The sequence below is a fragment of the Megachile rotundata genome, chromosome 2 (assembly GCF_050947335.1).
Source record: "Megachile rotundata isolate GNS110a chromosome 2, iyMegRotu1, whole genome shotgun sequence".
In the NCBI taxonomy this organism is placed as follows: Eukaryota; Metazoa; Arthropoda; class Insecta; order Hymenoptera; family Megachilidae; genus Megachile; species Megachile rotundata.
The window spans coordinates 15,090,022-15,105,003 of record NC_134984.1 but is presented as its reverse complement, the minus strand read 5'-3'; the positions used below and the strand labels follow the sequence as shown (position 1 = coordinate 15,105,003).

The window sequence follows — 14,982 nt, the reverse complement described above, 5'->3', positions numbered from 1 at the left end:
AATATCGAAATTTAAGAACAGTAAAATTGACAATATCGAAATTTAAGAATAGTAGAATCTTGAACACCAAAATTTAAAACAGTAAAATTATAAATATCGAAATCTAAGAACAGTAAAATGTTAAATATTGAAATTTCGGAACAGTAAAATTTTAAATACCAAAATTTAAAACAGTAAAATTATAAATATCGAAATTTAAGAACAGTAAAATTGACAATATCGAAATCTAAGAACAGTAAAATTGACAATATCGAAATCTAAGAACAGTAAAATCTTGAACACCAAAATTTAAAACAGTAAAATTAAAAATACCAAAATTTAAAATAGTAAAATACCGAAATTTTAATTCTTAAAACCTTAAATCTGGAATATCAAAACAACCCTTAAACACAATAGCGTTAACCTTAAATCTCTTACCCCTCTGATATTGAATTCGTAGCGCCAGTTATCCGTCAAGTCAGAATCGTTACCGAATGATTAAGAAGCGACACATTAATTCACTAGTCGAATCACAATTTTCCTCGCGAGACGACGATTCGTCGACTTTAGCGTTCGTTTTAACACAAGAAGAAAGATCTTCTCGGTACGTGGGTGGACGAAGGTATTGGTGATGTGTGAAACATTCCGACCCAATTACACCGTGGTTTTCTTCTCTATTTTTCCGAGGGATTCTATTTTTCGCCCGGTTTCACCCCCGCTTGATCAGGAACCACCTGTTTGGCACGCGATCAAGCACTTTGGACGACGTTTCATGAAAACTCGTCGATAATTTATCACCAAATTCCTCCTACCATTTCTTTCTAATCTTGCTGACATTAAACGCATCCTCTTTCTATCGTACATTCAGAAAACTCAAATGAATTACCTGCTAACTCGAAAATTGCAACATTGTTACGTTTCGTGCCAATAGAACGAAATTACGAGTGCTTGTATATTTATTTAGTTCGTGTGACAAAATGTGTTGTAAATTAGCGAACTACATTGTTAGTGTGGGATACTTTAAATTTTGTAGGACACGTTACAAATAGACATTTTAAAAGATATAAATCTTGAAAACACTCAGAAGGTTGATTATAAAGATATCAATATGTGGACAATATCAGACATGAGATCAATGACGTCAGAATTTAACTTTGTTGTCTTTCTAACCTTGTCTTTTTAATGAAAGAGATTGTACATGTGATATGTACATATGATATGACGATTTTTATAACCTTTTAGTATAATATGCTATTTAGAAAGATGTTTTGTACAAACCTTTCATTAGCAATTATTGTAAAATAATTATACGTGTTCTTAATACCGCAAGGTTAATAAGCTAGTGAAGTCTTGAAGTTGCATGTGAAGATTTGATGTACGGTCAGGGTGAAACGATATTTAGATATGAGTCACATCCTTTAAAACAGTACATTCAGTTCTTAATAATAGTAAATTAATTTCTATCCAGTTATAAGCATTTGTCAATTGATCGGTCAAAAAATTGACTCACCAATTACGAATGGGTCAACTGAAGTCCAATAAAAACTATTTTAATGACTACAATTTGTGTCCTAAATGACCTAATCTAGCTTTGAGACTGTTTACTTATAATTCACGTTGCTGCAGTTTATCTACATGAGTTATTGCGTCTACTTAGTGAAGAACAAGAAGACATATTCTTTATCATACACATATATACATATATACATATGTGTACATATTCATAGAGACACGGAGACAGAGACACAGAAACAGAGACACAGAGACAAACATATGTATACATATTCTTAAAAGACACATCGATTTGCAACAATGAATCTAATCACTATCAGATCGTCAGTTAAAAATAATTATCAAAATGCGAGAATCTATATTTGTCGGCATGCGTTGGAAAAAGTTCATTGCACAGAGTTCAAATAATTTCGCGCGTAAAAATAACGTGGCATTAGTTCAATAACTATTTTTGTACCAGAAAGTCTATTAATTTCGCGAAATACGAATTCAGCGGCGTGATAAATGGCGCGGGTTTGACAGTGTCTTTAGCAAAGGATTTGTCAACAAAGGAGTAATCGAAATAGAATTACGAATTCCTGACGGGCTATTTGCAGGTGAAGAACAGCATTCCGAGTGGATCGAAGCTGGACAGAAATACTGCACGCAGCCGCGTGTTTCTGCGTTTTAGGCCGCGAATTCCGTAATCGCGTCGTAACTGGAGATCGTAAAACGACACGCGACGATTGTCCATGATTTACGTGAACCCTCGTTCACTTCCGAGAGGTGTCCGGTTACGTTGGATGTGTAAATCAACTGGTTAGACTGATGATTTCCTCTCATTAGTTGTTATGATCTGTAAAACTTAACGATCTGAAAGCGATTTGGAAAATAAAGCAAGTTCAAAGCAAGTATTTGAAAGACAAAGTTCAAAGAATTTCGAATGTAACTTCGATGATTCAAAAATTATTATTAGAGAAGAGTCACTCAGTCACCCACACGTCAGTGGAATTATTAGCCTCTGACAAGTTAATCTAGAATTTGGGAATCTAAGAATTTTCAAGTTTATTTGCTCCGAAATGGTGGTGAGAGATTAATAGGTTCAATCAACTTATCGAAATTCTTGTCGATTAGCTCTTGTATTAGCGTTAAAGTAAACGGAGATTTTATGTCGATGGTAAACGCTTTTCTGGGCCACTAAATCAAGTTCTAGTAGAAACGGTGTAAGCATTAGAGATTCTTCAGAATAAGGGTTCAATAACTCGCAACGTTTATTTATCACTGTTATACTTACATGTGTATAATTTAGAAGATTGATAGAAAATTGTAGATAGTTTCATTAGACAACATAAACTAAATTATGTGTAGATGAAAAAGAAGTAACACTAAAATATCGTGAAGTGCCACTTATATCAAATTATGTAAAAATTGTATCTAATTGACTTTTATCCTAACTTTGGCTAACTGAAGTACCATACACTAAATTATTCGTAATGTAGACGAACAGGAGCAACTAATAGTAAAATGTCGTGAACTGTCAAAATTAATACACTTATATCAAATCATACAAAAATTGTATCTAATCGACTTTTGTCATTACTCTTGACAACTGAAGTACCATAAACTAAATTATCCGTAACATAGATGAAAAGGAGCAACTAACAGTAAATTATAGTGAACTGTCAGAATTAATGCACTTATATCAAATTATATAAAAATTGTACCTAATCGACTCTTATCCTTACTCTCGATAATTGAAGTACCATAAGCTAAATTATCCGTAACATAGATGCAACAGAGTAACTAATAATAAGATATCTTAAATCGTCAGAATTACTGTACTTATATCAAATCATATCAAAATTATATCTAATCGATTCTCACCCTAATTTTCGGTAACTCAGCACAAACTAAATTATGAGTAATGTAGCATAAGAGCAACTAATAATAAGATATCTCGAACCACCAGAATTAACATACTTATATCAAATCCTACAAAACTTGTATCTAATCAATTCTCATCCTAATTTTCGGTAACATAACACAAACTAAATTATGAATAATGTAGCATAAGAATAATTAATAATAAGATATCTCGAACCACCAGAATTAACATACTTATATCAAATCCTACAAAAATTGTATCTAATCAATTCTCATCCTAATTTTCGGTAACATAACACAAACTAAATTATGAATAATGTAGCATAAGAATAATTAATAATAAGATATCTCGAACCACCAGAATTAACATACTTATATCAAATCCTATAAAGCTTGTATTTAATCAATTCTCACCCTAATTTTCGACAACGTAGCACAAATTAAATTACGAGTAACGTAGCATAAGTACCTAATAATAAGACATCTCGACCCGTCAGAATTACCATACAATCCTCTAAAAATGATATGAAATCGATTTTCGCCCCAATATCGGTCCACAAAAAGCGAGGTAACCCAATTGGCCCAAAATACCCCGAGTGAAGAGTAAAAATCGAATTCGTTCCGAAGAATCGAGCCACGAACCCGTAACCTGTCGCTTACGTTTCCCAACCACGATGACGAATAAACCGCACGATTTTGGCGAGAAAGAGACAGGGAAAGATGGGTGTCGTAGAAAAGTTGCACCCGGCACACTGCATCGAGAGGCTCTCCTCTCCTCTTCCTCGGAAGAAGAGGAAGAACGATGCAGAGAGTAGGGAGGGAAACTGAGAGGGATGGTGGCGGTCGCGACGCGGTGCGGCGCGGTTTCTGGAGTCGTCGGGACGCCGAAAATAGCGTCCCGATATGATGACGCCCGGAGCGGGCCGATCCTAGATTTCAGTCAGTTCGCAAGCTCGAAAGCTGCTGGGTACACGGTTAAAACACTCTTGACCGGAACACGCTCCGCTTTCATTTCCATAACGACCGACCAAGTCACCCGATCACCCTCTTGTTCCTCTTCTTCTCCTGGACACTCTGTTCCTGGTTATCCAGTCCCGTTCACGGATCAGAGTAGTATCTGACGGTATCGCGACCGAGCAACAGACTCGCGGAACAAGCTAAACGAGATGGCGGACGTAGACAGTGTAGTGTACACGACCACCGAGCGTAAGGTTCGCAAAGTGAAGAAGACGACGAAACGCAGGGAGAGCCACGATCAGAACGCCGAGGTCACGATCACCGAGGTCGACAGCACGCAGAACCACCACGCCATCGAAGAGTATGTGCTGGCTGCAGATGTGTTTGCTCGGATCAACCCCGATTCTATTTCTTTCTTTTTATTTTTTATTCGCCGGCTTTTCGTTGCGACGTTTTAGGGAGATCCGCCACCGCGCCAACCGCGTGGATTCTTGAAAATGGCCTGAGGGCTACGGTGAACGATCGGTGAGAAACGCGTGCAAATTTTGGTGGTCTGACTTTCAACTCAGCTTTTTAATTAAGGTAGAATTTTGAATTCTGTGAGTCGGTGCTTCTGATACGATTTGGTACATTTTGTTTAAGTTTGAGGCACCTTATCTTATGTGATTCTTAGGCACAATAATTTGTATTCAAACTTCGTTCAGACGGAGAGAAACTGCTATTGTGATTCACAGTTTTAGTGATTCGAAAATTTTCTAAATTCGAATCCTTACTTAAACACTCTTTGGCCATATGCAACGCGTTCCATATGGATTTCATACTCTGTTATTTAGGAAATCTTTGGCAAAGGTGCCAATTTCTAAATCCTACTTTCACATCTCTCGCAGTGTGTAGGAAGACGAACATTTACAGATTTCGCTGATTAACGAAATTATGAGGAAAGTGCATTCCAGAGCTACAGATGTTTCAAGGCTAAAAATGGGGGTATGCTGCATCTCATGGATCTCAGAATATTGATGAAGTCTAAAATATCCTGGGTTTCTGAACCTTAGCATGTTATAGATTCATGAATTTTAGAGTATCATAGATTCATGGAATTTTAGATACGAGGTTCTTAGATTGCAGACTATCTTCGATGTTAGAATATTCATTTCTGAATTTCTGCATCTTTGAATCTTAGATTGAGGACTGTCTAGGATCTTGGAATATTTATTCTTAGTATGTCTTTGAATCCTAGATTGCAGACTATGGAATATCATCCATTCCTGAATTTGTACGTCTCTGAGTCCTAAACTTCAGACTATCCAGAACCTTACACTATCAGAGAGTTCTAAATCCTTAGAGTATAGAATTCTAGATTTCAAACTCTCTTGAATCTCAGTTAATCCTAAATTCCTGAATCATATGTTTTGCATCCCTGAAACCTTAAACCCCTGAACCCATGCAGACTATCTTGGATCTTAGAATATCATACATTCCTCAAGTTTAAAATGTCCCATATTCCTGAATTCTTAGATCCTAGAATCCAAGACTAATCCAGGAATATTTAAGACTACCTTGGATCTCAAACTATCCTAGATTTGAACCTGGAAATATTCTGCATCCTCAAACCTTAGACCCTAGAATCCAAAAGGATTGATCCTAGAATGCAAAACTTCAGACCATCTTGATCTCAAAATACCCCAAACCCACAAATCTCTAAATTCCACAATTTCAACCTCCCTATCCCAAACCTATATTCATCCATCTTTAACCCATAAATTTTATTTATCTTTACACAACTACAAAAGTAACCCGTTCACCAAATTCAAAGCCACCAATATCCGCGACATCGAGGTTGCGGGTGGCGGGTCACCCGAGGCTCTTCTCTCACAGGAGCAAATTCATAAAATTCGTACGATACATTCTATTTTACCAATATGCCCTCGTACAATGAATACTCAGCCAGCACATACAACAGCACTCAACCAAGGTACATATTAAACCAGCGAACACAACGAAAGAAACATCACCGAAAGAGAGAGATAGCAAGGAACTTTGAAAAGAGATGCTGTGAGAGGAGCGTTATCAAAAGTTCCAATTCTCTTCTTCGAATTGTCTCTTGCACTAAGTGATTCAGTCGTTTGGCTCGATTGTTCTTGAACGATGCAGGGTATCGGGTCTGCGGGTGGTTTTTACTCTTACAAACTCTTGCAAGGAAACACCTCAAACAGTTACTCTACAGTTACTCAAATATAGAGTTAAAAATATTGATCTCAAATGTTAGAGTTAATTTGCAATTTGAAGGAAACTTTCTTTATAGAGACATGGAAAAATTATGTGATGAATAAGTCACTTAACTTCAAAATTAAATATAATAAGTACTTCTTTGCATATGACGCTTTTAATAGTTCTTTTAGACTCTATTTTAATAGTTCAAAATAAAATTCAAAGTAGAACAGTTCAGTGGTACAAGTATTACAAATTTACCTCACAAAGTCTACTTCTGATGTCATTCAACTTTCGATACTGTACTATTAAATTTTTTATTCAAATCAGTTTTATCTATCATCTACAATTTAAGAAATAAAGGTAGAAGCACTTATAATTAAATATTAATTTCCATATCACAAAAGAGCATCTAATAATTCCTACCATAACTCTACAAAGAAAACGTCCAAATAAATGAAGAATTATATTTAAACATTAGCTTCCACATTACCTAAAAACATCAAATAATTGTTCCCACCATAACTCTATAAAGAAACCATCCAAATCAATGAAAAATTACGTCTAAATATTAGTTGTTGTATTATGAAAGAGCATGAAATAATTATTCCTATAACTCAATAAAGAACCCGTCTTGATAGGTGTTTTCCAGCGCGGAAATGTCGTGCCATGATTTTGTAAGAGTTGCTTGGACCAGTCCGTAACGAGAGAAAAACGAGGATGTCTGACATAACGATCGCGTTCTCTAAAACTCGTCGCGTTTTCCTTTTCAGTTGATTTTCAGTGGCGAGTACACGAAGGCGATGAACAAGGACTGGCACAGCGGCCACTTCTGTTGCTGGCAGTGCGACGAGTCTTTGACCGGGCAACGTTACGTGCTCAGGGACGAGCATCCTTACTGCATCAAGTGCTACGAGAACGTGTTCGCGAATGGCTGCGAGGAGTGCAACAAAATCATTGGTATCGACTCGAAGGTGCGTATTAAATGTTCCTTGAAAGGTGGAGATCTTAGAACCGAGGGAGATATTGGAGTCGAGGAAGATTTTAGAGTCGAGAAAAATTTTAGAGTGGAGGAAAATTTTGGAGTCGAGGAAAATCTTACCTATTCTACTAATAAGATTTCTACTCATCAGATTTCCACGCGATAGATTTCTACGCGTTAGATTACTACGCGACAGATTTCTACTCGTTAGATTATCACGCGTTAAATTTCTACACGTTAGATTACTACGCGTTAGATTTCTACGCGTGGTATCTCTACGTGCTGTATTTCCACGCGTCGTATCCTCACGCGTTATATTTCCACGCGTGGTATTTCTACGCGACAGATTTCTACTCGTTACATTACCACGCGTTAGATTTCTACGCGTTAGACTTCTACGCGTGGTATCTCTACGCGCTGTATCTCCACGCGTCGTATCCTCACGCGTTATATTTCCACGCATGGTATTTCTACGCGACAGATTTCTACTCGTTAGATTACTACGCGTTAGACTTCTACGCGTGGTATCTCTACGCGCTGTATCTCCACGCGTCGTATCCTCACGCGTTATATTTCCACGCATGGTATTTCTACGCGACAGATTTCTACTCGTTACATTACCACGCGTTAGATTTCTACGCGTTAGATTACTACGCGTGGTATCTCTACGCGCTGTATCTCCACGCGTCGTATCCTCACGCGTTATATTTCCACGCATGGTATTTCTACGCGACAGATTTCTACTCGTTAGATTATCACGCGTTAAATTTCTACGCGTGGTATCTCTACGCACTGTACCTCCACGCGTTCTATTTCCACGCATCGTATCGTCACGCGTTATATTTTCACGCGTGGTATTTCCTAAACACAGTATTTCCACGCGTGGTATTTCAACGCGTTTTATCGTCACCCGTCAAATTTCTAAGCGTAGTACTCCTACGCGTTGTATTTCCACGCGTTATATTTCCACACGTGGTATTTCTACGCGTTGTACCGCCACACGTTAAATTCGAGGAAAATCTTTCCTTAATCGATTCAAACGAGGATATCTTATTTTCATGATCGAGAAGTTTAACACTCTATTCCCTGATTACACAGATAATTAATGTGGCAATATAACGATAGTTTTCGCAACATACAGATGTGTTAACAAGTCAGACTCCAAAAATACGACCCCCTAAAAAGATAAAATATCAATTAACTTCAGTATTTTTTCTGACAGCGAACACAGTGTTTTAAAGTGTTGATACTCGGTTTTTTCATGGTCACGTCCCACATTTATTAAAATCTCGATCGAAACAAGATACGTTATAAAGTACAACAACAAAGTAAAGCAAGGAATCCGTCGATTTTGGGCACGGTCCAAATCCACCAGAAGAGTCGAGTTTCCTCTAAATTTAGTTTCGTTAATCCGAACTAGATCTTGCGGAAAAATCGACGGTAAAAAAATCGGTTATTATCGGTTCGTGTATAATCACGAGATGGCGAGCATGGGCGTTGACTTACTCATTCCTAGAAATAGAAACGATGATGCAGGTACCTGCTTCGAGGGAACTTATTTCCGTTTCGCTCCTCGCTATTTGTTATTCTCACGAATTGATATATTGTGATTTTTCTTTTTTCCGCGTTTTTGAGACAAAAGTTTATCTTGGGGTTTTTACGCAGATACAAAAATTGCGTTCTCCGTGACACGTATGCCACTTAAAGGTCGACGGGTTCGATTATAATCGATCCTGAAATCACTCGCTATTTAAATATGATTCTCTAATCGATTCGAGTGTTTGCTTTTAAAAAATTCACACTATAATAAATCGATTCTAGAAGCATTTATTCTGACTGGAAGACCTTTTACTCAAGATATGAGCCATTAGCAAACTTCGAAGTGATAATTAAGAAACTTTATTAAAAATGATGACTAAAAATCACTTGGCTGAATATAATAATTAAAAATCACTTCATTGAAAATGATAATTAAGAAACATATTAAGAATGAATTATTAAAAATGATAATTGATGTGACACATTGGTTCGAACCTTACAAAGCGACACTTACAAGTATTTGATTTGTTAGGTTAGGTTAGAACATATTAAAAATCACTTCATTGAATATATGTGAAAATTACTTCATTGAAAATGATAATTAAGAAACGTATTAAGAATGTATTATTAAAAATGATAATTGAAGTAATACATTGGTTGTAACCTTACAAAGTGACACTTACAATTATTTGTTAGGTTAGGTTAGTTAGGTTAGAACATATTAAAAATGATAATTAAATAATGTATTATTAAAAATGATAATTGAAGTGATACATTAGTTGAAACCTCACAAAGTGGCACTTACAAATACTTGTTTTGCTAGGTTAGGTTAGGTTAGAACACATCGAAAATGATAATTAACAACATATTATTAAAAATGATAATTAAAGTGATACATTAGTAAAACCTTACAAAGTGACATTTACAAGTATTTGCTTTATTAAAAAGCGTTTACTAAAGATTGTTCGATTGTTAGTATTAGCAAGTATAATTACAGGTTTCTAACACATGCATCCGTAAATTGCCAGCGACTTATAGGTTATTAAATACGTATTCTAAAGTCATCAATTTCAAGAAAACGTCTGTTTGTTGAAAACGCTGGTCAATAAGGACGTCTAAACTAAATGTGTACACTGTTTCCCAGGTTGACCTCGCTGAAATGTCAATATTTTTCTCGGCTCCATAATCCTCCTTTGCGTCTTAAGATCATTTCTGTTGTTCTTCCATTTGACTCCATCGAGTATGAACAATTAACCCTTTGGCATTGTGAGATCATTTTAAACATTAATCTTACAGAACTTGGATATCTTACAAAACTCTTTGTTTGAACGTTTATAAAATAGAATGTTTGTGAAATATAAAATAGAACGTTAATAAAATAGAACATTTATAAAATATAGAATAGAACGTTTTTGAAATAGAACATTTATAAAATATAAAATAGAACGTTTATAAAATACAAAATAGAACATTCATAAAATATAAAATACAAGTACGTTCAAATTCAGTAAGACAAGTATGATCCCAGAGGGTTAAAATGTGAACGAAGAGAAATGTTCATGAAATGATTTATGAAATGGTTTTCCAGGATTTGTCGTACAAGGATAAGCATTGGCACGAGGCCTGCTTCCTCTGCAACAGGTGCAGAGTGTCCTTGGTGGACAAACAGTTCGGTAGCAAGGTGGACAAGATCTACTGTGGCAACTGCTATGACGCCCAATTCGCCAGCCGTTGCGATGGGTGCGGCGAGATCTTCCGTGCCGGTACGTAATTCATATCTTTTTATTTATTAACAACTTTCATCGTGTATTTTTACGTGAAATATACCTGCGGTCTGTTGCAATTATGTTAACGCGTTAATAAGCGTGTTCGTGTGAGGATATTTGGACGTGGTCACGTGTGAAGGCGAATTAAGTAATGAGAAAGGTTCATATTGTATTTCTGTCAGAGATGTGTTTCTGTACTTGTTGAAATTTTTTTCATGTGACAATTTATCAAATTTTTTATCCTGTGACAATTTGTCAAATTTTTTTCTCATGTGACAGTTTGTCAAATTTTTTTTTTGTATGACACTTTGTTAAATTTTTTTTCATATTACAATTTTTTGAATTTTCTTTCATATTAGAATTTGTTAAATTTTCTGTCGGATGACAATTTATCAAATTTTCTTTCGTGTTACAACTTCTTTTATTTTCCTTTAGGAGGCAGTTTGTTTAATTTTCTTTTATGTGACAATTTGTCAAATTTTCTTTTATGCAACAATTTGTCAAATTTTCTTTCAAGCAACAATTTATCAAATTTTCTGTTAAATAGTGAAGTAAAAAAATTGATCAAGTCTATTCCAAATTAGTAACAAATGAAGTACACATTTATAGAACGACAGGTAGATTGTACATAGTGGTAGCTCATCAACAGACAGCGGATGTTTATGCATTTATGATATATCAAGGTCTACAAAATGCAAATCCATTATGTAACGCACGAGTTACCATAGAGTAAATGATTTACGTTTACTTTCCAAACTGAGATACATCATAAACATGCGCAGTTTACTCATCAGCAAGGAATAAAACAATTCTGTAATAGAAGTACTATGAAGTTTGAAAAGTTATAAGAATTAAGAGATCTAGAGACTTGGAAGTTTGAGAATATATTTATTATATTTATATATTAATATGAACACTTGAGGACTTAAAAATTGTCAAATTTGCATACGTGTACTTATCCAAAGGTAGCTTATGTTGCATATGTATCTCTATCCAAAGGTAGCATGTGTTACATATGTATCTCTACTACCTTCCATATGTATCCCTATCCAAAGGTAGCTTATGTTACATATAGCTTATGGTTACTGTATCTCTACAGTATTGCATATGTATCCCTATTCAAAGGCAGCTTATGTCACATATGATTATCTATAATATTGCATATGTATCCCTATTCAAAGCTAGCTTATGTCACATATGATTATCTATAATATTGCATATGTATCCCTATTCAAAGCTAGCTTATGTCACATATAATTATCTATAATATTGCATATGTATCCCTATTCAAAGCTAGCTCATGTCACATATGATTATCTACAGTATTGCATATGTATCCCTATTCAAAGCTAGCATATGTTACATACGCATCTCCATCATATTCTTCCCTCCCTAAATATCACATATCACATATGTATCTCAACAGCATTACATATGTATCCCCATCCAAAAGTATCTCACACCCACATCCCTATTATATTTCTCACATATCTCCATCCAAAAGAATCCTACATCGCCTCCAATACTTGGATGCCATCCCAGGTCTAGACAAACGTCTGAGCCACCTGTATCAATCCCAAGGCACTGAATCATGATCTCAAACAGAAACCGTACATACAGGTAGCTACATACGTAATACATACATACACTTCGGCATTCGAAGTTTCTTATTAAGGCAACCGAGTCAAGGCCCTGCTTCTACTCACGGTCCAACTTCACCAAAGAACTCGCTGAAACTCCTACGCATTTTTAGAAAGATCTTCGAAACTTGTTAAAGAGTCAATGACCTTCGACGAAATATAAGCCTTTGCCCTCTTCACGGCACGTGCGAAAGTTCCGTATCGAGTGATATCGACTTCCAACTCGAGGAAGTTGGAGAGAACAGAAAGGCGTGAAAGTGGGTCGAAAAAGGTTAGCCAGCAATTATGTCTGGTCGACCTTTTTCGAGACTGCGAACTCCTGAACGACTTGTCGCCTCGTAGCCTTCGACAATCGCAGACGGCGTGGTGAAACAACACGACCTATATTGTCAGGTGATTCATGCTCGCCTCTCGGACCATGCTTGGGGCTATTACAAGCGAATCATGCTAATTAACGCACTGTACTTGTCCGGGTGACACGCTGGAGGTTGATGTGTTATTGGACACTTTGGGGATTTGATATATCGCCGGGCGTTACATCGCTGTGGATGGTTTCGTAGGTTAGACTTCTGCGTTTTGGATTTTTGGGTGATGGATTTTCACTCGTTAGATATCCACGCAGTAGATTTCTACGCGTAGTGCCTCTACGCGTTCTATTTCCACGCGTAGTAATTCCACGCGTAGTAACTCCACGAGGTCTATTTCCACGCGTAGTAATTTCACGCGTAGTAACTCCACGCGTTGTAATTCCACGCGTAGTAGTCTCACGCGTAGTAATTCCACGCGTAGTAGTTTCACGCGTTAAATTTCCACGCGTAGTAATTCCATGCGTAGTAGTTTCACGCGTAATATGTCCACGCGTAGTAATTCCACGCGTAGTAGTTTCACGCGTAATATCTCCACGCGTCGAATTTCTCCACGCGTTGTATCTCCACGCGTGATATCTCCACGCGTGGTATCTCCACGCGTCGAATTTCTCCACGCGTTGTATCTCCACGCGTGGTATCTCCACGCGTGATATCTCCACGCGTGGTATCTCCACGCGTAGTACCTCCACGCGTTGAATTTCTAAGCGTAGTTTTCCTACGCATCGTATCTCCACGCGCCGTATCGTCACGTGTTAGACGTGTCTCCACGCCTCATATCGTCACGTGTTACATCTCCACGCGTCATATCTCAACGCATTATGTTTCTACGCGCAATATTTATATGCACTTCATCGCCTATTAAATACCCACGCATAGTACATCCATTATATCGCCACTGTCCCCACTTCCACCCATCTCCCTAATTACTCATCCCCAGAAAGAAGTATGTACAACTCTACCTGCGGAAAAAAGAAATTGTAGAACGCGTAATTCGGTCAAGTACACCGATTCAATAAAACCGTATAAGGTCAAAATTGCAGGAATGAAAACGAGAATCTATATACAAGTACGAATGTACGTATAATCGATTTAACGAGTAAAATTCATGACGATTTGTACTTACGTGCCGCGCGTAGGAGTCTCGTTAAAGATTTATGAGAGAAACGAATAGCGAGAAGATGAAGGAATCACCCGTGAAAATGACTCGGTGCCAGCTCGTGTCCGTATACGGACGCGACCTTTCGAACCTGTATCGACTTGTGGAATCTAACTTGATGCATTGCGGTCGAACGTCATGGAAAGAGCGATTTACCAAGCTGTTTGATAGATTGATTTAATCCTCGCGTAATCCGAGCTCGATTAACTCTTCGCTGTAGGATAATGTGACAGGGTGTTGAAATCACCGCTTGAACGTTCTATTCGATGGTCTTTGCTATACGAGATACTTCGAATTTTCCTTCTTTCTGACACAGAATGTTTTATGCGTTTGCTAATCGACGAGGAACGTGTCGAGAAGCTGAATCATAAACGATCAGCAAAACAGTTTAACGACTCGTTTTTCTGTATTTTCGAACAATGGGAGATCTTATCGAAGAGAGACAAAACATGGACGTTAAATATACAAACCTGGGAGGCCACTGGAGAGCTGCTAATTATCTGCGGGCCTATTAGTCAAGTACGACGTGAAATATTTTTGGGAGTGTGTTAATACAGAGGTGAGAAGTTGAGGCAATTTTTTTGGAGTAACGGATGATTTATTTGCGCTCGGATTAAATTGCTGTGTACATGATACTAATACTGCGCTGAGAAATTCGACACGTGGAGATATAACGCGTGGAGGTACTACGCGTGGAGATACCACGCATGGAGATACTACGCGCGGAATTACTACGCGTGGAGATATAACGCGTGAGACTACTACGCGTGGAATTACTACGCGTGGAATTACTACGCGTGGAGATACTACGCGTGGAATTACTACGCGTGGAATTACTACGCGTGGAATTACTACGCGTGGAGATACTACGCGTGGAGGTATAACGCGTGAAACTACTACGCGTGGAATTACAACGCGTGAGACTACTACGCGTGGAATTACTACGCGTGGAGTTATTACGCGTGGAATTACTACGCGTGGAATTACTACGCGTGGAATTACTACGCGTGGA

General features: G+C 37.4%; 1 protein-coding gene across 12 annotated transcripts in view; it reads left to right on the top strand.

Moving 5' to 3' along the window:
• Positions 1–14,982, top strand: part of Lmpt (four and a half LIM domains protein limpet) — a 145,868-nt gene that overhangs the window by 115,553 nt on the left and 15,333 nt on the right. For 11 of the 12 annotated variants that reach the window (XM_076542053.1, XM_076542055.1, XM_076542057.1 and 8 more), the window contains 2 exons: positions 7,293–7,493; positions 10,629–10,803. In XM_076542053.1, coding sequence (XP_076398168.1) covers positions 7,293–7,493; positions 10,629–10,803 — 376 coding nt within the window. Of the gene's footprint in view, positions 1–4,261; positions 4,673–7,292; positions 7,494–10,628; positions 10,804–14,982 lie in introns of those variants that run through there. The other variant, XM_012280115.2, reaches the window with a different exon arrangement.